Here is a 25,000-nt window from a genome sequence, read left to right on the forward strand (position 1 = left end):
AAAATCCGCTTGCTTTTAACTGTCACTGGTTGCACTTGACACTCCATTTTCATCCCATAATAAAGCAGTTACCGGCTCAGGTCATCATGAAAACCGCAAACTGGTTAGCTAAGGTGGGACCTCAGCGCCTCAACAGAACACTAAATGTGACTCGCTGCGTTTAAGCTCAACGTAATCGTGATGCGAGGAGGAAATGACGTGATACGGAATAAAGGACAATTTTTTTATTGCGAGGCGATAGTTGCCTTCAATACGCGGACACCCACGACTTCCCGCACGGAAGGCAGATGCTTAACGTCACGACCTTTCCGGTGGGAAGAATCAAATCAGTCGGGCACTCACTAGATTCGTACTGATATCCTTCTCATAAAATTCCCCTTCAATACTCAGAAATCCCCTTCGAAAAACACTAACCGTCATGGTATTTCTAAGGTTCTCCATCTTGTCGTTTTCCCCTGCATTGTAAACCAAGGCCTGTCTTAAACAGCTTATTAATTTCCTAAGAAATAAAAAGGAAAGACCAATTTTACAAAATTCATAAAAGAAATAAAAGGTATAAACAATATTTGATTATTATGGAGTCAAAAAGGAAAGCCCGCTTTGCTATTGCATGGAGTTATATCCCGGTTTCATCTGATTTCGTGAGCCACATTCTGCAAAAAGCAGTCCCAAAGCAAGTCTTAAATATCTTCTTTAATTAATCACAGCAAAAGAGGAGTTTTCAGGGTTGTATTTTTAGTAACAAAACAATTCCCTGGCTTTTCCCTGGCCTCTAAACAATTTTCATTCACCTTACATGCGGTAATTAATCACATTTGCTTCAGCTTCTTTTGAAGGCCATCAATAGTTTTCTCTTTCTTTTCCGACCTCTTTGCACTTTTCACGGGATTTTGTGCGCAAAATCTTGTGAACTGTTTACCAAAAATAAAATTCCCTGACTTTTCACTGACTTTGAATTTTTTTTTGTTTTTCCTACATTTTTCCCTGACCGTATCAACCCTACTTTTGAATGAGACAAAAATGACTGCAAAGCGAACGCAATTTGTTTTGTTTTGCATTATTTTCTCTGCTTATCAGGGAAAATTGGACGAAATTTATAAGCCAACCACCAAGCGTTGTAGCACAAAAACAGACACAAAAACAAAAACAAAAACAAAATCGAATAATTACTTTCAACACCCAAATAGAAACCTACCTTTTCCTAGTATAACTAGAGGGAATGGTGTTATTTACAAACATACTTGTGTGCCATTGCAGCGCTGAAGTGTTTTTCAATGTACGTTGTCAATACGTCTTGAAAATGTTGATATTTTTCAGCCGAAAGGAGGCAAATTATGAAAACCTGAAATAAACGTTAAGACACAAAGTTGTCAAACACTGTGAACAGTAAGCCTGAGTTTGACAGTCACATCATCAATCAACTGTGAGCCGCCTCCACAACTTCGTCGTTGGCGCTTTTACGTTTTTTTAGGGGGGAGGGGTGGGATGGGGTCTGGATGTGGACTTACCAAAGCTCGAAATACAAGGTTCCCATACTGCTCTGCACCCTCATTCAAAATGGCGAAAAGTGCATCGAAAATGTCTTGAAGAAACTGCCAAAGAAATCCAAGAAAAGAAAGATTGAAGTGATGATCGCACTTATCAGAACTGCTCCCAAGTGGGTGGCTTCATAGCTCAGTCGGCAGAGCATTGTGCCGGCATCGCTGAGGTCATGTGTTCGAAAACCCTTGAAACCACTTGAAATTTTCAAATGTCTATACGAGACAATTGCTGATAAGTGCGAGCATCACTTCAATCTTTTGTATATAAACCGCACTTCAAATAAACATTTCTTCATAAATCCAAAAGAAATAGGGAAAATACCGAAGCCTGTTAATTTAGTTTGTTTTACGTATAGGATCCAGCTGACACATGAGCACGAGAAACGTACCTTGACTATTTCCTCGCCATCAATTTTTAACAAGGAGGTCAATACTGCTGGTATCTCACGCTTTTTTGCTTTCCATCTCAGCAAGCCGACAAGATCCACTAAAAAAAAAAAAACCAGTGAAAATGAGAAATTCACAAAGCGTGGTGTGTAACAGACAGATGCAAGCTGAACATACTGTCCTTCCTGGAGCTCGAGGCGACCTAACCGGTTATTTTAACATCCCCATTGTCGGATAACCTTGCCCCACACAATTGGACTCGTGACGGCAGTTTTGATAAAGATGACATAGATGATGACGTTGATGACGATGACAACGAAGCGGATGATAATGATGATGATGATGATGGTGACGATGACGCAGATGGTGACGTCATGATGTTGATGGCGTTGATGTGTTAGCCTTGCAATTGATAAGAGCACAGTATGAAGTGCTATCCCTAGTTGTGCACGGCTGCACGCCAGTCAAGAAAGCACAAGAGTTCACTCTTCCACGCAAAGAACATGGAAATAAAACCGAACGTCAATCAAGGAAATAATCAAGGAATAAAACTCACAGAAAAACAAATAATTCATTATTTTCTGAAATCTTGAATGAAAGTACTACTTGCAAAGAAAACAAGGGAACAACGCCGGTATTAAAGCAAACATGTCTCACCATTTTGCGTTAACTTTGTGGAACAGACGATCGTTTTGATGACGAAGGTATCTTTGGTATTACGAACAAGTCTGTCCGATGAAGTATTGGTGTGGTTCACAAATTGAGTCATGCTTGACGGCATATGAATGTAAGTCATTGAATCGTAGAAGCAATTTGCATCGTACTGAAAGACAGTCACAAAGAACACACTGCATCAATTATAGCGCGTCGCGTTAACTCTTGAATATCTCACGTCGATAAAATGGATCTTTCTGCCAAATGCGAATAACCTACATGTAGCAACTGGGAAAGAGAACTTTCACCAAAACAACAAAATAAGTTTAAACCACAGAACATAATGTTTACAGTTAAAAGTGTTCAAACGTTTTAAAAATGAAAGCCAAAACAAGCGTTTTGAAGTTCACTTTTTTCAATTGTAAATTGTAATTTTGAACACTTTCAATTGTAAACATTACATGTTCTGTGGTTCAAAGTTATTTTGTTGCTTTAGTGGAGGTTCCCTTAAAGGGGAAGTTGTTTAGAGACCGAATCTCCCTTCCTTTTCCGATCTTGTCCTCGTACGTTTTAAGCGTAAATTTAGTTGCCGAAGGCATTTTTAACGGGCAAAATTAAAACCTTTCAAGTTTAATTGAAGCGAAATCTCAGTGATGGAAATTCGGCATTTACTTTCGACACTAATGGAAACTGTTTTCATAAGAAAGACTTTGACCTTGAACTCAACCTGAAAACGAGCCTTAAGTGAAGTTGGATGGATGGTCTAAATACTTACCTTATACACACACAATTCGTGAGTTCCATCGGATATCGTTGTACCATCAGGTTGCATCAGACTTACAAACGAAAAACCAAAGGTTTTGTCAGCTTTGTCCTTTTCTAAAGTAAAGGAATCGAGAGAAAAATAAGTACTATTCACAATACAATGCTCGTGCATCAAACGGGGCAAAGTAAGATTGTGTTCTTTTCAGTAGTTTTAGTTATTTATTTATTTTTTATTCTGGGTTGAAAACGCAGAGCGGTAGCGGCTGGTGTCGCTTTTGCGGGCTTTGTTAAGTCGGTCAAGGGCTTCGCTCAACTTTTCAACGCCCTTAAGTCTGAGAACTACTATTTTAAGGAGCGACCGTGCTTAGAGAAACTCGAACGCTTAGAAGGCCGTTCCCAAAAAAGCACGACAAATATTAAAATGTTTTCGTTGCCAAGAAAGCTGGCCCTCGAAAAAGGCATTCAATTGGTTCAAGATCTTATCTGTATATAGCAGAGTAATTGGCTTTTACATAATACCTTCGAACTTGGATAGATGCCGGAAGCCAAACCTCAAGTGAGCACCAAGAAACTTGTCAAACGGGAGCTGAATCTGTTCGTTGCAAAACAAACAAGATAAGTTACGGAGTAAGAAGATATAACTTATGAAGTGAATTCAATATCGTGGATGCTGTCATAATTTGTAATCGAAACAAAGGACAAAGCCCAACTGGCCTCTCAAAAAAAAAAAACACCATAATTGTCAACAAATGTCACTTAGTTTAAGTCCAGCATTCAATAGCTTTACAAATTAGTATCTTCTTTCCAAGTGGTATGTGGAAACCATGCATTGGCACAATACCATACTTGCACCAGTCTCCTCAAAGATTTTTAAGTTAGGAAATCCCTGCAGAATAGCTCAGGCCACCAAACTGACTACCTTTTCTAACCTTTAAATCAAACGTTTTCGAGATGTCAAACGTTTAAGCGACACCTAAGAGGATATGGCAGAGAAAATAAGCCGAAAACTTGCTCCACCCATGTTGCTCATACTTCACCAACCATTAATTTGCAGCGCCTTCAGGTTGCGAGCCTACTGTACCTTTATTGTCTCATTCCACTTCGGGCTGCTGTTGTGGTAGAATATAACGGATTGATATTCAGTGGCACTGGCCCCTCCAGCACCGAGAAACACGCAATCCTGAAACAATCAAGCCTTCATCATTAGGTGGTACCGGTATTTATTTCCTATTTTGACGGCCTCCAACGGCCTTCTCTTCCCGGCTCCCTCTCTACAAACGAAACCTAATTTTCTTGTCCCGTGTGCGTTTGAAGTCAAAGTGCACAAACAAACGTTTCTATGCTGCCATCAGAGGGGGAGAAGGGAGGGGGGAGAAGGGAGGGGGGAGGAGGGCGTGTTGGCGCAGTGGTTAGAGAAATCACCTTCCACCAATGTGGTCCAGGTTTGATGGGTGGGAGAGAAGGTGAGTGGGTAAATAAGTGAGTGGTTGAATGATTAAATCAACCTCGTTCCCAGGGTCTTCATTGTCATCGACAAAGAGACCCTGGGAACTAGGTTGTGAGTAAATGAGTGAGTAAGTGAGTTCACGAGAATCAACTGAAATATAAAGTTCTAGTCTCGTCCCTGTATATAGTTACACTTGATTTGCAGTTGATGCCCTAGTTACCTTGATGACCCTCCCTTTTGGTCCAAGAACGCACATGGAGACTTCAACATTCTTCGAAGTAGTCTTCCCTGATCCTAAAATGCGGCAAACAGTCGTTTATCTCTATTTGAAAAGAAACCAAAAACGCGTACCGAATAACCAGTCCAGTGGGTTTTTCGTTGATCACTGCTTGTTAAGCTGGATGCCAAAGGCAAGCCACGCCTAAATAATCGAGAATTTCAGTTCAATGAGAGGCGCATATAGTAGTTAACCACGAGCTTGCGCTCGTCACAAAAGTTAAGCCCCGTTGGACGGCATTACTAGTGGTTATGACGCAACCCGTTTTGTTACTTTTGCGATTTTATTCCTCAAGTTTCCCCAAAGCGTTCATGCCATCTCAGAGCTGTCAACATTTTTGGTAAAAAAAAAAAAACACGCAAACAGTTATGTTATTTGTTGTGTTCATCTGTGTGTGTTTCTCTTGAATCAACGGCGGATCATATTTTACTTCCAAACAACGTCCAAACGTTTATTGGATGCGGGATTTGTGATACTGAATTGCCTTCTTAAAAATCCAGGTCTCTGTAATCATGGCGTTATAAGGCTATGCTCAGGTAATGCACTTACTCTAAACCAAATAAACCAGAATGATCGCTTTATTATAATATTTTTCAAGCCAGAACACGTTGCCGATACCTTTTTCGAATTCTCCCCTCTCCACAGTGACATATACATCATTCCTAATATCACCTGAAACAGTAGAAATAGAATCACGTTTTGCCGGCACCACATCATCAGTTTTATCTGCTCTCTGTTCGACAGTTCGACAGCAGTTCTCTCTGTTCGACAGCACTGACGTATGTCACCTTGACGCTAGTACACCGGCCAGAAGCTCCCTCGAGTCTTCCAAAGCTGAATGGCAGAGCATCCGAATATTTTCGGACTTGTTCCGAGCTTGCCCGAGGCGGAACATCGATTAATACAGGTCTAGCAACAATCTATCGTCTACGACTTCGCTCTACGTGCGTGTGTATTTTTTTCAGTAAAACACATTTATCGGGCTGGTAAATTTCATGCAAGACCTTCGTGATTACTATTTCGCAAGCCCTACCACTAAGCTTCAGAAGGCAAGATTTGGAACATACTCTTCCCACACACGGCTAGGACTGAAATATCAAACAACCAGACAACATAAAGTTGATTATTTTCTAACTTAATTGAAAGAGAAGGACCTCAGAGCACAGACGGGATGGTCATTTCGAGGTTTAAAGATGATAGGTGGACATTACGAGTAAGAGATTGTACTCCAATCAGCCGGGCACGACAAAGAGGACACTCCCGAAGGCGCTGGAGCGACGATCTCGTCAGTTGTTTAGAACCAACATGGCAGAGAAGGGATCGAGGCTGGCCGATATGTCCGGAAGGATTCCTCTCTGCCGAGTGAAATCACCCTGGGTGTGGGTGGAATTGAAAAAATCTCCTCCAATAATCCAAAAATACAAAAAAAACCATGACACACCTGGCATAATGACGTCTGGAAAGCCTAACTTTCTAACAATTGGAATTCCCTTGGGTAACAGAAGCGGATTTTCGTGTTGAACCTTTGAATTTAAACAAATTTCAAGTGAAAAAATTTATTATTATTATTTCAGACGTGACAACCCTTAAAGCAGATCGAACACAAGCGAAGACACCGTTTGACAACTCCAATTCGAGAAGTTTTTGCCCGCTGTGAAAATGTCAAGTCGTGACAGTGGGGCCTTTTACAAATGGAATGTGCTGCTTTACCTTGTCGAGGTCACCATGAAACATCCTCAAGGAAACGTAAATACCTAGGATAAAAGAGAGAAAATACAATTTGAAACACCATGGAAACACAAAATAAAAAGATAAATCAAGTGATGACAGCAATTGCTTTTCACTTCTTCAAAATTTAGTAAATTAATGTGGAGAGAATCTTTATCGACTATTGCAAAAGCAAAGGCTGACCAAAGAAATTGCTTTGGCCTTTAACAACGGACAAAATCAACCCAATGAACCAATTAGAAGAAGACACGTAGCCGAACTAAGCGCGGGAAAACAAATGCGAGCAAAGACACGCTTGTTTTTGGTTTCGCTTACGATTGGCGGAAAAAAGTGCGAAATCTTGCCGCCAATTGTTGAGCGTCGGCAGTGAAATTAAAAAACCTACATGTACTTAAAGCTGAACGAAAACTGAATAACAAATCCTAGTAATGAAAGTACAAAACTATAAGTTGTTGTGAGATTTTTATATATTTTTGTTTTCTTTGTTTGTGTTTTTTTAATGAACTTACCGCTGCCCGAGCTTGTTGCGCTGTATTTACTGGTCTGCTTTTTGATAACACTTTCGTGAACTGTCCAAAAATCGCTATCTCCACACCTGAAACCACCAGCAAAAAGGACTTTACGATAAAATAATTTACAACCAAATTGTCGCAAGCGTAACCAGAAGCTGAAACTTCACAATAAACGAGAGCGAACATTTTGAAGTCCAAACTGACAGTTTACCAGACAAATTTACTTACGTAAAGATCGGCATGTAAAATAATTTCTCTTCTAAATTCTCCTCTCGACCGGTTAAGACGTCGACTACGTCCAGCACTAAATAATATTACAGACACAAAGATTAGTATTTTCTACATTCCTGATACACTGTTTTGATGGACCAGTTATCCAGTTGATTCACCACCTTGTAATTTTCACTCTGCATATGATGATAGTAGCAAACAACTTGGTGACGAAGTTTCCCGATATCTACATGAAGATGACCCCCGGCCCCCAAGTTTGGTAACTAGATCATTAAAATGTTTTGTCAATTTACTACTGACAAAAAAGGTGTTTCTCATAATTTGCAAAATAAGTATTTTGTACAGAAAACCAACCAGCACATCCAAACGGCCTTCTGTATGACGATGCAGCCACCTTTTTCGAAGACGTATCTGTGAGCATTTTTCCTACAACGAACAAACAAGTGGCAGTTTACTACAAACTGCAAAACTACTCTACGAACGGTTACTTCGGAGTAGATTTTACCATGCAACCTTTAGGGATAAAAACTGATATTTTGCTCTCAAACAATTTATACAATTTTACTTGTTGGCAGTATTAAAACAGTGGTTATCAGAAATTTTGACGTTGCTAGCGAGCACAGGACAGGCTAAATCTACAACAACAGTTCATTGTGCAGTTACAGTAGTTTCCACTTTAGTAGCTTCCTAATAAGTTTAACTTAGGTTTTACATGTACGGTAGGTTTGTTGAGTTTATCCTTTGATACTTTTGACATGAGAGTGAGTGGGTGAATAGGTGAATAAGTGCACGAGAATCAAATGAAATATAAAGTTCCAGTCTCACTGGTCACTTTTTTCCGTCAATTACCCTGCTCATACATGTAAATGCATCACCGAAATCCGGTGTCTGCATGAAAATAAGGCAGTCACGAATCTGGTTTTGGTCAGACGGGCCCAGACTTTAAACTCATGCCCTCCAACACAATAGTCCAGCGCTCCACCAAATGAGGAACATGCAGTCAACTACTGTGGCTAGAAACCAACCAACTGGTCCAGTAATGAAGGGGGTAGTTTCTAAAGAAACTGTGGTGTTGTGTCGGTAGTATACAAAAATTTGGTTTTACAGTATCAACGGAGTTGATAATGTAAATTGACCACCGTACAGAGATTCTAAAGGCTGACGTTTCGAGCGTTAGCCCTTCATCAGAGCGAATGGGTTAGGGTTTAGGGATTCGTTCTGACGAAGGGCTAACGCTCGATTAGGGCTAACACTCGAAACGTCAGCTTTTAGAGTCTCTGTGAGGTGGTCAATTTACATTATCAACTCCGTTGATAAAACCAGATTTTTGTATACAACTGGTCAAGTAGCAGAGAAAAAAGCCCACGTTAAAGAGGGCTCGCGCAATGTGTATGACCCCATCACTATATGCATGCGCGCTCCTTTGTGAAATGCAGTTAAGAAAAAAAAAACGTCCTATACCTATTCTTACAATGTGAGCCACAAGATAGGCATCTGCATTTACATCTCTACTTCCAAGGTCCTGTGAAAAAATGACAATTTTCATTAATATTTCTTTACTAGCAATCTTGTGCAAAAGTAGTAGATGGTAGATTTAAAAACTGGTCAGTCAGATAGCCTTATCACACAAGTTTTTGGAAAATTAATCTTACGCTGGCCCAACCAAATAGCAAGCAGTCAATACTGCTTGCCCTCCCAACCCTCCTTCAAACTTCACCCAAGCCCCGTAGAAGTATAGGCTGTTCACATTGTTCACTAACAAGAGATGCAGCAAGGCCTAATCAGTAACGGTTTAAGGAGGCTTGAAAGCATGTCCACTTCAACACCCCCATGACCAACAACTGAGTTTCCCTTTAGCTGCCCCGAATTGGAATCCGCCACACTATGTAAACTGTCAAGTAGTTTATTATCCACGGTGTTCTTATCAGTTACATTGGGTACTACTTACAAAAATGCTAGTTAAAAATTCGTAATATTTAGAAGCTATCTAAAACTACAGAAAATTCAGTAAACTGCCGTGTTTAACTTAAGCAATTACATTAAAGAAGCCACTGCAGCCAGCATGAAAAGATGCTAGAGATCCTACCCACCGCAAGTGAGTTGGCAAACTGTTTCATAACACTACACCACTCTACCTGAAACCGTTCTTTAAGAAAGTTGGTGTGGGGAAGGGGGAGGACAGCAAGTTTATCTTCAGTGTTGAGAAGAGAATAGCCAGTAATGGTGCTACACTCGACAAATCTATATTGAAGATAAGCAGGCCATTTATAGATTTATACACCATGCAAGATTTTTGTATCTGATACTTGGATTCAAGCTTTCTCCAATTCAATACTTGAAACAGATATTCAGTACTGGTGTTACTTAGATGGCAGAGGTTAGGACTCTAGCAGCAAGGTTTTGTAAATTTTGGAGTTTATTGGCAAGAGTTTTATTTATTATTGTAAATAAATCGCAGCATTCTGTGAGGAACAAAGGGTTGAATGTGCTTCAGGGCCCCACTGCCAGAAGCAATCTTCTTAGATAGATTTTTGATGTGAACATTCCAAGTCAGATTTTCGTCGATATAAATACAAAGAGATTTGGTGCTAGGGAACTGGCTTATCTGGGCTCGGTCAAATTTGTAGAGAGGGGGAATGGTCAAACGATCTTAGATCTTAGAGCCAATTAACATAAATTCAGGTTTATTTAGTGAAAAGTTATTAGCTATAAGCCACTCACTGACACTGGCAAGATCTTTATTGAGATACAGTTGTAAAGTTGAATACTGTTCAATATTATTGCCTCAAAGCATCAAGTGGGTGTCATCCGCATACATTTGGGGCTATGAATGTGAGAAACAATTTGGCAGATCCTTAAATTTATAGGAGAAAAAGGAGCAGTCCCAGAATTGTCCCCTGAGAGATACCACAGGACAATACACAATTGTTGGAAAGAGAGCCATGGAAACATTTCTCATTGCGTTCAGATAAGTACGATTTAAACCACTCAATTGACGTGCCTTATGCCATACACAGCCAACTTAGAAATCAGAATACTGTGATCCACTGTATTAAAGGTTATTTTAAGATCCAAGAATACTATGGAAAAGGAAAGGAAAGGACTATGAGCGTCTAGTCGTTCTAGCGAGAGAGCACTAATTGGGGACACTGTAAACTGAAATAATTTAACATAATGCAAATCAAGTCAAATGTTGGTGTTTGAGAATAGGGAAAACCGGAGTACCAAGAAAACCTCTCGGTGCAGAGTAGAGAACCAATAAACTCAACCCACATATGAGGCCGAGTCAGGAAATCAAACCCTCGCCACATTGGTGGGAGGCGAGTACTCTCACTACGGTGCCATCCCTGCACCCCTGATCTAGCTATTATATGCCCAATCCTCAGTTGCCTCAAGTAATGAGGTAACTGTAGATTGGAGCGACTGGAAGCCTGACTGGTGAGAGGAGAGTAGATTATTATCCATAAGAAAAGCAAAAGTTGATCATAAGTAATCCTTTCAAAGACTTTGAAATAGGACGGTAATTGTCTAGGTTAGTACGGCCTCCTCGTTTGAAGACTAATACTACGTTTGAGCACTTCCATTCTTCATGAAAGATACCAGTCATTATAGAGGTATTAAAAATCAAACAAACTGAGCAGCAATTTGGTCAGCTCAAATGTGGAGAATTTGGTTTGACAATAAATAAATAAATAAATAATTATTAACAACACCGACATCTACTCAAAAACTGTGTCTTCTTTAAGCCCTCCTACTCTTCTGCTCTTTACCTTGAGGGATTGTTGGAACTTGAGGGTAAAACTCTGAAAAGAACACAGTTTCCAGGGAAGTATACTTACAGTGAACACACAGGAAGAGTTTTCCACTTTCTGGGCTTGGTTCACTTTCTGTGAGCTGTCACTCTTGTTTAAACTCTGCGTGCTGCCACTTTTGCTGACACAAACTAGAAACCTTTCACTATAAATAGGAGAGAAAAGTTCAAGGTCACTCAACATTATGCAATATTTAATCTTTATCATTCCACCAATTTTTTTCTTCTGAAAACTAGTACTGTAATTGCATTTTTATTAAAAAAAAATGTCACTTCTACATAAAACCAAGATAACCTTTTTTTTAACAACTCGTGCCAGGCCGAGGGGAGAAATTTTCACAGGTTTACTAATTTGTATAATCTGTCAAACAATGTTCATTTCACTCAAGCAACATTAGCTTTCCATAATGTTATCAGTATCCTCAAACTTGGGACACTATGTTTTCGATTTCCAAAGTTTGGACAGAGAAATGAATTTATAAAGAAAGGCAAATTATGCTTGTTGACGACCTTGGCAGATTATGAAAAGATTGATACACTTGTCAAATTCTCACCTCGGCCTCACACTGGAAGCCAGTAACATTCCAATCAAAATTCTAGTTTTGAACTGAGGCTTAATTTAAATTTTGCATTATTAATCCAACGAACAGATTATTGAATTGATTACTGAAAGCAAATTTGCAATAATGAACTCATTAAACTGCTCGTCAGAGGAACACTTGAGCTGTTTTGAGTGTAATCCTAATGCAGGGGTTACACTCAATTTAACATCAATTTTTTTAAACTTCCTAGGCTACAGTAGTCAATTTACTTTTGCCAACTCAGTTAATGCTAACAAATTTCTGTGCTTCAAACCCCATTTGCTATCCTACATGTAGTTATCCTGAATATAACAATCAATATCTATGAAAGACACAGACAATATACAACAACCTTGGAAAGTTCCATTTGGGTGTACTATTGCATTTTCAATTCTCCCAGTCATTTATAAGAATATTAAGAATTTTTAAGATTTTTCACACTCCGCTTTTTACCCACATTTAGAACATCCAAGTTATTTGTCTTTTAGCCAGAGTCAACTTCTACGATGTTTTATTTCATTTTATTAATGTGTTTCATGGTTGATGTGTTTCTCACAGCAAATTTTTGTTATCAACAGACCTGATGAACCTGCCTTCTCTGGCATCATAAATAGAGAAAAACACCTGACACTTTTCATCAATGTTGCAAACAAAGCTTGTAACATTCAAATATGCATGGTGCATGATGGTGCTGACACGAGACGGTCTCTTCTTAAAGTTTCCCCTTCCCTGAGAAAAGAAGAAACTCTTAAACAAAGTTTTGCCCTTACAGAACGTATTAGAATGGTAATCATTATTCTCAAAAAATAATCAAAGGCACAAGGCTCAAAGCAACGCCCCCAGATTGTTCACTGTCAAGAGATGCAGCAAGGCCTAATCAGTTAATGGTTAGGGGGCTTGGAAGCATGATTGTCCACTTCAACACCTCCACGACCAACTGTATTTCTCTTTACCTGTCCCAAATTGGAAATATTCCCCAACACTATGTACATGTAAACAGTCAAGTACTTGCCTTCCTCCAGTTGGGTTTGACAATAAATTTTTAATTATTAACAATATCGACATCTACTCAAAAAATATGTCTTCTTTAAGCCCTCCTACTTTACTGCTGTTTACTTTGAGGGATTGTTGGAACTTAAGGGAAAAACTCTGAAAAGAACAGTTTGCAGGTACACTTACAGTGCATGATCACACAGGAAGAGTTTTCCACTTTCTGGGCACACTGAGGCTCAAAGTGATGCCAAGTTAAATTGTTGGCCAAAACAAAGGCCAACTACAAATTGGGTTTTTGACAAGCCCCTCTCAAAGACCGCACAGTTCAACATTACCAACCACAGTGGAAACATTTTTTTTCTCTGTATAATGAGTAGATGTCAAACTCTTTGTTTCAACTGAAGACTTTTCACATGCATGAGACCTTGATTGCTTGAAGCCTATAGACTGCACAAAATAACCTAAGCAAGACAACTCCTTTGATCTCTTCTTTTTGTCACTTAGTTTGTCCTCTCCTGACTGATATTAATTTTGCATTTTAAAACTGAGTACAACTTACTGATACTTGGAGGTTGGCTTCTGCGCTTGACACATGCTAAAAGGGTAAAGAACACAATCTTGTAAATTGGCTGACAAGAAAGGTTTTTCATTTACTGGCTGTCACTAAACACGGTGATTGACTGAAGCATCTTTCACAAGCAAGCAACAGAAAATATTTTTCAATTTTTTCAATTTGCTTGAATTTGTCTCATTTTGTGCAAACAAGTCCATAATAATTTCATAGTTTAATCAAAAATTCATTTTGTTTTAACTCATTTTTCCTTCCTTTTGTAGAAATTATGTCCATTGTGTTCTCAATAATTATGGATTTTGCTCTTCAATCGAGAAAGAAAAAAACAAAACATGATGATTTAACAAAAACCAAACTAATAGACAATCCTTCATTGCATTGCTAATTGTATGGACAAAAGTGTTTAGTCTTTACTGAAAAAATTTGAGCAATCCAAAAAAAAAAAAAGATTTCAAATTATTGGCATACAGGTGGGCTCTTAATGAAGCATCAAATCATCATCACTACTGTAACAGTAACTTGCTCACACATGCCTTTTTGAGCAAGCTAGTGCTCCTTAAACTTTTCTTGCTTTTATCTATGATTTTATAGCACATTGATTGTCTACATCCCACGGCTGGCCATAGATTTGAAAACTGTACTGATTCCTCAAAAATTGTACATAAATCTGAATACGTAACAAACACTGACGAGAAAAAAATTTATATTTATTGTAACATTCATAACATTCTGCTCACCACTTTGTAAAGCTCAACAACACTTGTGCTATCTGCATCTACCACCTGACCATCAACACGTGGGATAAGATCAAGGCCCATTTTGCTGTAAAGTAAAATAATAGTTATATAAGAACACATACATTGCACAGATTAATTTGAAGCCTCTAAGAGAATAATAATATTAAGATCGATGTAAAAATCTTAACAAACTAACAAACCATACTTTGATTTGTTTCTTTCTTATATGCATTCCTACTGGGAGTGCAGCTCCCTGATTTCTATCAATAATCTGCTCAGAGCCATATAGGATTAAACTTTTTCAGGTGTCCCAACCCCTTTGAAACCATACTCCTTCCATCACAGATTACATTACCACAAAATAATATTGCACATGGCTCAATATAATTTAGGCAAGGTTAACCATGAGACGATGCTGGCCAGCTATTCCACTCAGTAGACTGTGTGGGGCAGCTTGGCCGGGCTCAGGCCCCTTCGTAATTTCAGCGCTCCCTTGCTGTCAAGTATTTTGCGTATGCGATTTATCATTCATGTTTTCAATTATCCTGTTCCTTGCTGTTCTTGTGCCCCGTCCCTCCCATCCGTTTGGAGGTAAGTACTTTCCTCTAGATCTGGTACCCCCTTATCCAATGGAAGTAGTCTTTCAGTGTGATGGTGCCTGGTGGTGGCCACTCAAATGGTTGTCATGGTTACCTACACACATGTGTGCGGCTCCCACCAATTTGTCGGCACCTTCCCCAATGCTCATCAATTGGTGATGAGTTTAAAATGTATATAATGACATTTCAACAGCATGCTTCACAACCTCAATTATGCAGAGTCTTGCAAAAAAAGATTAGTCTTTCACAAGTTGGTTTACTATCTTATAACACATTAAAGTGAACCATTGCCAACTACATGTACTAATAGCACTATACGAATAAATAATGATAAAACAAACAGTCAAATAACAACAGAGCTTCAGAGCTTATGGATCAAGGAGCACCAATCTCAGTCTTCTTAGCCAGCAACACTGCAGCTGACTAGCATCATGTTTCTACTGACCAATCTGACATTGTGTATGATTCACTGACACTACACCAATCAATAATTATTGACTCCGAAGAGGACTTCCACACTGGTTGTCGAAAAACATGAGTCAAGGTCACCAAAAACTGTCATTCTTAGGACTACTCTCACCCAGATAATCTCACTTTTGTCATCAAGTTTTGAGAAACTCATTACTTCTTACAAGAAAAAGCCAGCTCCTCTCAAAATACTGTAACTTCCAGTTAACTACCTGTTTCCCCAGTCAATCTTAGTGATGGCTGTCCTCTTTATGTCATCCATTTGGTCCTAAAATGAAGCAAAACAAGCATCAACATTATATTGTGTAGGACTTTAATGTGACATTTCTCTCCCTTTAATGGAACAGTCATTCTTTTTTGGTGGAGGTTGAATATGATTTCTCACCTGTTAAATTTTTTTCACAGCAAATGGTAAGTATAAATTGGACAAGCACAGTGTAGATTGGAATTTGCAAAATGCAGGCAAGTTGAAAAGCAAAGATGGCTACACATCTGACAGGTTGATAAATACAAGCCGTAAGGTAATTCATGGTGCTGCTTGAAATGAGGCCCAAGTCATTCTAAGGGTGAACCGTATTACTCGCTAAATCTGCCTTGATTCAAATTATCAGCTAGACAGCACTATCAGCCTTAAGAACAACAAGGGCCAGATACCATTCAGTATTTGTCTTACAGAAAGTGTACAAGGATACCTACTTGGGTTAACGTGCCTGACATAAGGTCTTGCCGGCATTTTATTAAATCCCACATTATTTTTTTCAGTGCCTCAAATAGGTGAACTTCTTGTTTCTGTGCAAAGATAAAACAATAAGGATAGCAATAGCTAGAGTTAATTAGCCACTTCAGTATTTGTTATCGTGGCAGAGTAGCCATAACATCTAAAAACAAAAGGCCTCTCTTTCAAAAAGAAATGATCCCAAAAAATAATATACATGTAATCTACTGTATAGTGATTGATAAAAACTAAATACGGAAATGAATTTGAAACTAAATCTATATAAAATATAATGTAAATGTTACAATAACTAGACCCAAAAAGATGGAGATGGAAAACAAAATTGGGACCCATATAAGCAAAATAGTTCTTGACTCCATCTGGTATTAAATAAATAATTAATTATTAATAAAAAGGAAACACAAATAACTATTCTAGTCATACAGCCCAGAGTACAGAATAATAATTTAAGCAAATCTGATTCCAGCCTTACATCTTGTTATCAACGCTTACTTTATATAGTCGCTTCCAGATGACAACCCATTCTCTTAAAATCAAAGTTAGTTCTTTGACAGTGGCATCTTCTTTTGACACAACACTTTCCACTGAAGTCCTTTAGAAAAGAGGAGAGCAAGAATTACGTTGGAACTTAATTAGGAAAAGCAATACTGGAAATACACTTCGCAAATTGTGTATGTATCAGTCTTTCTGTATTGTTCTTGTATGGTTCTTTCTTTTTATCGCCTGAGCAAAACAATCATTTATTTCTTTGTGTTCAGTCATTTATAGGTGAAACGAGAAACCCATAAGGGTTGAAACGTGTAACAGGCATTCACAGGTTCTGAATATTCAGTGCGAACTGATTGGTTGAATGTTTCACTGCTAAGTCCCATATTTGGAAACCCCTCGCTTTTGTTATTCCAAATATGGTACTTAGCAAATTGAATATTCAGAAGCTTGTTTCCCAGCACACAAGGGGCTGTTACACGTTTCAACCCTTATGGGTTTCTGGTGAAACTAAAACAATTCAAAGGAATGTTTAATGCCATATTGTCTTCCTGTTGGCTTTGTGAGTTTGTTTGTTTGTTTGTTTGGCCACCTGTTCGTCTCTAGTCTGTCTACCCTATATGATTAAATGATATTTGTAATTAATATATTTACCAGTGAGCCCTCTAGATGACCACTTCAACTCTTAGGGCAAACTTTGACCTCAAACATGTTTACATTGTTTAAAAAACTGACAAAAAATTATTACATACAGTGTAAGATAAGAATGAAACCTGTGAGTTTACAAGAACCCAATTAAAAGTCTAATAGTGGACAAAGTCGTCATTAGCTTTACCAGTTCACATGATATTAGGTACCTTGAGAGCAAAAAGGGCAGTATTTGAGTCACCTTGGTTTGGCTTTCCATTTACCATGATTGGCAAGTGGCAAACAACAAACCCTTAAATGTGGTTAACTTTCATTTAAGCTACATGAAAGTTAAATTCAACACATTGCTGGACAGCGGGTGTTTGTTGCAATGGTTTGGGGCACTCCTTTGGGCTTGCAGGGCTGGTAAATTCCCTTCACCTCATGTATCCAGCTCAAATCGCTTTGCTTGTTGTGATTGTTGCTATCGGTTTAGAACTGTGCTATTATTATTCCCTCTATATCCTTCCCTTGGGTTAAAGCATAGGGCTTGTAGGGTCAGCTTGTAAGCTTGATGCTGCCTGGGTAGATGCCTCTCTCAGGGTTGTCATGGTTACTCGCTGCTCTTAGTTGCAGCTCATGGCTGGTTCCATTGGCCACTCAGCCACCACCCACACACTCATCTGTTTAATAGTCATTACACCAAAATATTGTATATCCCTCTTTTTGTAGCACTTGCTTGATAACTGTAACAGGTGAGACATGAACTGAAACCAAATAGGTTTCATTAAGTGTATCTAGAAAAAGAGCAAATTTCAAACTGGCATTTACCATTATTTTAGTATCAATACTAAAAATTAATCTCCCTATTACCAAAAGGGAGGTACTGAAGGTTACCCCTTTTGATTGTTTCTCCCAGCTGGGATCAACAGTTTATGTGTTAATTTTCTGCTCACAAGCAGTGCCTTATGTGATTAAAAAATTTTCAGAGCCATCAATCATTTTACTGCTCCTAACTTCAAATCTAACCTTCATATTTAAGATTTAAGATTTTATTTCCTTCATTTGACATACCCCGCATTTTCAACAATACACTCTTTGATGTGAACATACGTAGCAGGGAAGATACCCTAAAATATTTACAAGAATAACAGTTAGAGCATCACACTTGATCTCAAAGAGTCATGAGTTTAAATTCTACAAGAAACTCTGATTTCTTCTCATTTCCATTTGGCCATCATACATTCACGGTAGTTATAATACAAAATATATGCATCATTGCATTCCAATAAGCAGCTTACAAGATGCTCAATCAAGAAAAACAATAATACAACTACATGTATGTGTTTTTTTTCATAATCAGTTCCACAATAATGCATAATCCTAAAATAGATCAGAGTTATTATGCACCAATGAAATCAAAACTTCAACATCTCGTCCCCCCCCCCCCCCCCCTCCCTGGGCAAACCACGGGGAATTTGAACTTTTGAAGATTGGGTTGTTCAAATTGCCACCCCCTCGAGCCAAAATAGTGTTCAAATACCCCACCCCGCGCAGGCCAAGGTCAAATTCCCCACTCCCTGTGCACAAAAGATAGTCAAATGCCCGGGGTTTGCCCGGGGAAGGGATGTTGAAGTTTCGATTTGATGGGCGTATTAAATCAGTTATTAATTTCTGTTTCAAATTTTTCATGAACAAATCTTTCTTACTCTCCTTCTCCAAATAATTGTCCTACAAACAGTAATCATAATACTTGTATTATGTGCATCGATGTCATAAACATGGTGCTAATTCAGTTAGTAGACCTGACAGGATGATGATCAATCTCTCACAAACGGAAACAGGAAGTCATGTTTTTTGTCTTTCTATGAAAAAAAAGTGAAATGACTGAATTCTGTACATTTGTTGTGTACAAGAAAACAATCTCAAAGTAAACGGGATACCTTTTAATTATTAGAATGCTCAGATTACGGGTATTATCTACTTACACAACAAGTAATTTACAAGTGCATGTCAATTTACTCACTGCTGAAGCTCACCTTTACCGCCTTGTTCCGCAAAGTACATCCTCGATACCACCCTATCAATAATTGAGGACAATAAACTAAATTTCAGTGAGACGTAGGCCACTACGAATATAGTCATCGAAAAAACAAACATCCAAAAATCAAACGATAGCAGATAACCACAAAAGATTAAATAAGGAGCGAATTATAGGTAATGGAATCCATATACTAAGCACATCAGCACAACGTACTGATCTGAATCAACGTTTTCATATCAACAAACATTCATGTACAATTTTCGATTTTGCATTATTAGGGAAATAAATGGACCAAATTTGTAGACTTGACGCTGAAATACCGGAGTCAATTAAATCAATAACCATTCAACAAATATTTGTGGTCATTTACGATCGCCGGGGTAAATAAGTTGTACTCCACTTCTCCGATTCTTACCCGAGCATTCCTCAAAAATGTGCACAGTTTCGCCGATAGTTAACGGTAATCCATGTAGGACATTGCCATCAAAGTTGTAAACAACTGGAAGGTACAAAAAAACAGAGAAGTGCGCAGTCGATTTCTCCAAACATCATTATGAAAGTATCAGGAGGACTTGATCAATGACATGGACAGAGAGAACGGAAGGCCTCACCGACGCCGTATTTTGCATTGATCGTGGATTTCCAAGAGGCCATCTTTTCATACTCAAGCTTTCACACAAAACCACGTTTCTGACTTGAAAAACAAAGTAATCAAACAGGACGCAACAGTATTCAATACTTGAGGACCTAAATAGAAGGCTGGAGATTGATCCGGCGGCGCCATCTTGAAGCCTCGTTTCCGCGAGAAATTTTAAACCCTTGCCAGGCTCTCGGAAAGGTGTTTGCCTGCAATGGAAAATTTTGGACAGAGTAATATAAAAAAATTAATTAAATATTTCGACTTTGCGTCACGCTTGAATTTTACTTGTTAACTTGTTTCGTATGATCAATAAGGAGAAACCTGACCAGGAGAGAAAATCAGCGTTAAATTTCAATTTTAAGGACAAGGTAAAGAACAAATGGATATTGATTTATTCCTAACTCTCTCTTTGCATGGGTTTTCACGAGATGTGACCAGATATCAGTTTCCGACAAATTAAATATCACTAAAATAAAGTAACACAATGAATGAAGCCATTTGTTGCTGTCGTCTTAGATGTTACAATATCAAAAAGATTTCACTACATTCAGCATAAACAATAACGCTTTTGCTGCAACTGTAATTCTCTTTTTATTAAAAGTGAAAAAAAAAAAACGCGCGGCAAACACTGGACAGATCCAAGGCTCAAATGACGTCACTGTTTACCCCACGATGTAAATTTCAAGATGGCGGCTAATTGCAGGGAAGTTTCCTTCAACGGTCGAGATGCAACTCCCAGTAAATCCCCTTTACTGAAGAAATCAGGCAGCATCGTGTTACCAAAAGACGAGCATGTCAAGAAAAAAAGAAAGATAAGTGTTGAGGAAGATTCTAAACGTCAAGTTGTTCTTGAAAATCATACCGGGAAAGTTCGTCGTTTGAGTTCAGCCGAGGAAAGTTGGAACATTACCTCGGTTTCGTCTCCCTCGCGTTCTCCATCGCCGACCAAGACAGCCAACAGCTTAAAGACGACTTTAAAGAAGATAAAGAAAGAAGGTAAGAGGGATTTTAGAGGAAATGTTCTTCTTATAATTCCTACATTTAACCTTTCCAAACATTGGATGAGCTTCTCGGTTGTAAAGCGATGCGTTTCATTTGAACTCGATGAAAATATGTCCCCGTAGCTTCATGTTCTCTGACCGTTGGGAACTGCTCGTACAAATGATCTTATCTTACCAGAGTCTACTTTTCAAGATGTGAAAAAAAAGGAAATTGTCAGTAGCATTTGTTCCATTTGATCGGTTAACATACATTTTTGAGGTTTAGTTAAACAAAGGGAAAATGTGCATTATACATTGCACGTTCCATTCACTGATCAAACAGCAGTTTTCGTTAGACATTCTAACATTTAAATTTTAAAGAATCGTGACTTACACGTTTATTGTTGTAAAGAAACCTTATCCAAAACATGTAATTATGCGCAATTTCAACAGATAACTACTTCTCATCCCAGCTTTGTTTGTTTACCTTCGCAATTTTCGCCATTCCAAAAATTGCACGTGGGTCTTGTCCATTACAACTGTTCCCGGAAAATAAATCGGTGTATATGAATTTGAGTTCTTCCGCATAGGCGACACTCTTTGTACAATTTCTCTCGTTTTGTTACATTGCCACCTGTACTCCTCGACCAATTTTGCATGTTTTATTTACGACGATTTCAAGACTGCACGTATTTAATTACCTCAATAAGTTACTACAGTTTGCTTTAATATCAGACTCCGAGTTTTAACTCCAAGTCAAAACTCAGTCTCAACTTACTAGAATGTAAGGCAGTTAAGAGTGATTGATTGAATAATTTCAAGATTATTTGTTTATTTGTTTTGTGTGTTTACAGGAAAGTCTGAATTTACGACCACAGCACCGGAGATAATTTCTCATAATGACCTTAAACTGAAAATTAAAAGAAACTCAGGTATAAGACATTAACTGATTATGAAACGACAAGTCTGGTTTGTTTTCTTTTATATTAAAATGTTGTGCATGGTTCAGAAAACCAAGATTACAATAATAATCTATAATTGTGTGAAGTTTGGCTTGATGTTTAGTGGGATGAAGACATATTGCATGAGAAAAGAAGGGCTCTCAAGAAAGTGGCTTGGGCAGAGGGGGTGGGAGGGGGGGTACTAGGAACAGGTCCACTAGCAGTGGTGAGAAGGATCTAATGGGTGATTGTTACTTGCAAATGGGTCAGTCATAAGTGGCATAAGAATGCTTGCAAGTTAGAGACAGACTATGGCATAGTCGTAAGTTAGGAAGAACTGGAATAACATGGATCAGATTACATTTCCACATTAGTCTTTTAAAAATTAATATTTAAAAGGCAACCATTTTTTTCTGAGTGTCCTTTTGTGGGCCCATTTCCATTACTAACTAGTGCACTTGAAGGTACACTCTGATAGTTGCACTCTAAGGAGATAAATAGCTGTCTCTATTAGGGCCGATTTACACGGTGCTATTTTTGTCGCATGCGACTAGCTTACGACAGGTCTACGACATGACTTACGATTGTCGCAGTTTTAAAATGCTACGACATTTTTTCTGACGTACACAACAACCGTAAATCATGTCGTGGACCTGTGGTAAGCCATTGTCGCATGCGACAAAAATCGTACCATGTAAATCGGCCCTTAGACAGCTGAGAAATTCAGGTGGCTTTAATGGGATTTGAACCCATGACCATTATGACGCCGGTGGGATGCTCTTCCAATGAAGCTATGATTCCTGTAAAACTTAACAAATAGATTCCATGTTGCCCTGCATCTGTTCAGAGATTGTTGGGGTTTAGGCTGCAGCAGAATTTCATTTAATGGATGATAGGTTAGAGCCCTTTACTAAATAATTTCTTGTCCTGCGTGTACATGATATCCTTGACATTCAATGGAAATAACATCTCTAATTCTCATATATATATATCTTAATAAATGCTGTTTGATTCTCAGTGGAAACCAATCATGAGAGTGATGTTGTAAAAGTCAACGGAGAGGCCGATGTAAAGAAGAAGAGAAAGAAACATAAGGATCACCACCATCATCATCATCACAACCATGAAGAAGAGAAGAATTTTAACCACCAAGAATATTCCATAAGATTAAATCCCAAAGAAAAGACTCGTTTGTCGCATCTCATTCACACAGAAGTTGACAGTAATGGAGGTGCATCCATGCTTCATGTTTATTTGGATGAAATTTCAGAGCTACGAGATGAAAAAATGCAGAAATTTGTGAAACTTTTTTTCCGTGAAGTATTCGCTGAAAAGAGTAATGGAGTACCTAAGCATGTTATGGGTGTTATTCATAATGCTGCGGCATATCTGCCTGAACTTGTTGAACACTTTGGAGTGCACCATCCAAATTTGACTGTGAAAGTGTCTTCATTGTACAAAAAGTCAGATCTTGAAACTTTAAAAATGTCAGAGTTCTCAAAAAGAGTGCAATCGACTTATGCTTTTGGGACATACCGAGCTGGGCCATTACTTCAGTTCAGCTTAGTTGGAACAGTGCAAGAAGAAAGTGGAGGGTATTTCCCTGAATTTCTGGACTTGCTTGAGCAGTGTCTGTTTTTGAGAGAAACAATGCCTTGGGGAACTTTTTCAGCTCTTCGTTTAAGTGATCGCAACAAAAGCAACGACGGTCCTATTCTTTGGGTTAGACCAGGAGAGCAGGTTGTCCCAACTGCGGAGTCTAAGTCACCTTTTAAAAAGCGAAGGTATGTCAATATCAGTCAGTAATTGGGTATTATTACCCATTTTTGTGTGCAGTAACCTGCAACCTGAGTGGATATTTTACAAACAGGTCACACGCAATAATCAAGTAGGCTTTTAATTTCACCAAAGCCCAATGGGTTTGCCATAGCAATAAATGTGTTTGAACAACTTTCAAAAGTTCACAATGCTTGAACTTTTACAGGATGGAGACTTCCATGTAAATCCTTTTTAGCATTCACATGTACATTCGGTACATGTAGTTAGCAATTCATAATTAACTTACTGACAGAATAATTATGACCCAGTGAAGAGAGCATTCACAGAATGACACAAATATAGGGTCAAACTTAATGAAAAATCATGATATTTCTACTAACAAATTTGGTCAAAGACCAGAGTACTTAATATATGCTTAAACAGGGCTCAAATATTGCAACCAACACAGTCGCATTTGCAACTGAGTTTTTCCCTTTTCAAAATATTTGGAGGAGTTGCAAATTTGTGACTTGTAACTTTTTTTCACCCTGAATCGCTCTTTCAAAATAAAAGGGTTAGCAGTTCTTACTTTGCAGCTACTTTTGCTAAAATAACTAAGGAAATGAAGATAATTATTTTTGTTTCTCGCCATGAATTTTCTTGCAATCTGAATATGTGGGGCTCACTTGTAGCATAATTTAGCTTGATTTTACATGCACAGCACCATTCCATTGATCATTTATTTTGTTTTGTTAAACTCCTGGCAAACCCGAAACAGTGCTATGACTTTGCAACAAAAATTTGCAAAATTGCTACTACAATTTCTTATCTAGTCGCAAAATTGTGACTGATTTTTTTTTTCTTATTTCAAGCCCTGTTACAAATTAATGTACCCTCTAGTTATATATATTTCACTGACACAACACAAATCACTTTACTGTCAGGATGCTCAAGTTGTCAAAAGATCAGTCAAGGTTACAATAATATTAACAGTCCTTCTAAGGACTACTCTCATGTGGATGATGTTGTGGCGTCTAGTTTTGATGACTGCTGTGTTCAAACCATTTGCCGTTTTGTCTGCAATGCATGTTTTAGTGTAGATTTATCGTTTGTCTAAATTTTGATCTAAGGTTTTTTGCATTCCACTGTTCCAGGTTACATGTATGGTAATTAATTGGACACTGTTTAAAACCTTTGAATCAAGAATGAAACACTTCAAAAGAGGGGCCAACCAACATCATTCAAAGGAATATAATGAATGTGTCTTAATGGAACTGTGATAACAGTGTAGTGATCATCAATAAAAAATTACTCTTTCCCTCTCACTAGACCTGGTGTAAATGAACTCCAAAATCTGCAGTACCTTCCAAGAGCCTCAGAACCCAGGGAAATCCTTGCTGAAGACAGAACACGCTGTCATGCCGATCACGTTGGACATGGGTTTGATAGGCAAACAACAGCAGCTGTGGGAGTCTTGAAAGCAGTT

The 25,000-nt window shown here is 38.4% G+C and overlaps 2 protein-coding genes across 3 annotated transcripts in view; one reads left to right on the plus strand and one right to left on the minus strand.

Moving 5' to 3' along the window:
- LOC138015817 (dedicator of cytokinesis protein 1-like) overlaps positions 1-19,998 on the minus strand; it is a 56,296-nt gene extending 36,298 nt beyond the window's left edge. The window contains exons 1-27 of the mRNA XM_068862928.1: positions 19,807-19,998; positions 19,611-19,694; positions 19,191-19,231; positions 18,226-18,281; positions 16,531-16,630; positions 15,999-16,091; positions 15,515-15,570; positions 14,236-14,320; positions 13,487-13,522; positions 12,515-12,663; positions 11,382-11,499; positions 9,004-9,064; positions 7,897-7,968; positions 7,540-7,615; positions 7,309-7,394; positions 6,782-6,825; positions 6,513-6,594; positions 5,690-5,743; positions 5,015-5,088; positions 4,429-4,527; positions 3,867-3,939; positions 3,358-3,461; positions 2,586-2,751; positions 1,931-2,028; positions 1,509-1,592; positions 1,242-1,342; positions 415-499 (exon numbers count right to left, since the gene is read on the minus strand). Coding sequence (XP_068719029.1) covers positions 415-499; positions 1,242-1,342; positions 1,509-1,592; positions 1,931-2,028; positions 2,586-2,751; positions 3,358-3,461; positions 3,867-3,939; positions 4,429-4,527; positions 5,015-5,088; positions 5,690-5,743; positions 6,513-6,594; positions 6,782-6,825; positions 7,309-7,394; positions 7,540-7,615; positions 7,897-7,968; positions 9,004-9,064; positions 11,382-11,499; positions 12,515-12,663; positions 13,487-13,522; positions 14,236-14,320; positions 15,515-15,570; positions 15,999-16,091; positions 16,531-16,630; positions 18,226-18,281; positions 19,191-19,231; positions 19,611-19,694; positions 19,807-19,849 — 2,220 coding nt within the window. The 5' untranslated portion in view covers positions 19,850-19,998. The remainder of the gene's footprint in view (positions 1-414; positions 500-1,241; positions 1,343-1,508; positions 1,593-1,930; positions 2,029-2,585; positions 2,752-3,357; positions 3,462-3,866; positions 3,940-4,428; positions 4,528-5,014; positions 5,089-5,689; positions 5,744-6,512; positions 6,595-6,781; positions 6,826-7,308; positions 7,395-7,539; positions 7,616-7,896; positions 7,969-9,003; positions 9,065-11,381; positions 11,500-12,514; positions 12,664-13,486; positions 13,523-14,235; positions 14,321-15,514; positions 15,571-15,998; positions 16,092-16,530; positions 16,631-18,225; positions 18,282-19,190; positions 19,232-19,610; positions 19,695-19,806) is intronic.
- A 517-nt stretch (positions 19,999-20,515) lies between these two features.
- The window catches only part of LOC138015044 (lysine-specific demethylase 9-like), a 10,050-nt gene continuing 5,565 nt past the window's right edge, over positions 20,516-25,000 (plus strand). For both annotated transcript variants that reach the window (XR_011125470.1, XM_068861944.1), the window contains exons 1-4: positions 20,516-20,831; positions 21,670-21,747; positions 22,775-23,540; positions 24,844-25,000. The exon at positions 24,844-25,000 is cut by the window's right edge and continues 14 nt beyond it. Coding sequence is in view for 1 of the 2 variants with exons in the window: in XM_068861944.1 (XP_068718045.1) it covers positions 20,522-20,831; positions 21,670-21,747; positions 22,775-23,540; positions 24,844-25,000 (1,311 nt within the window). In the remaining variant the exon portion in view is untranslated. The remainder of the gene's footprint in view (positions 20,832-21,669; positions 21,748-22,774; positions 23,541-24,843) is intronic.

The sequence above is a fragment of the Montipora capricornis genome, chromosome 9 (assembly GCF_036669925.1).
Source record: "Montipora capricornis isolate CH-2021 chromosome 9, ASM3666992v2, whole genome shotgun sequence".
NCBI lineage: Eukaryota > Metazoa > Cnidaria > Anthozoa > Scleractinia > Acroporidae > Montipora > Montipora capricornis.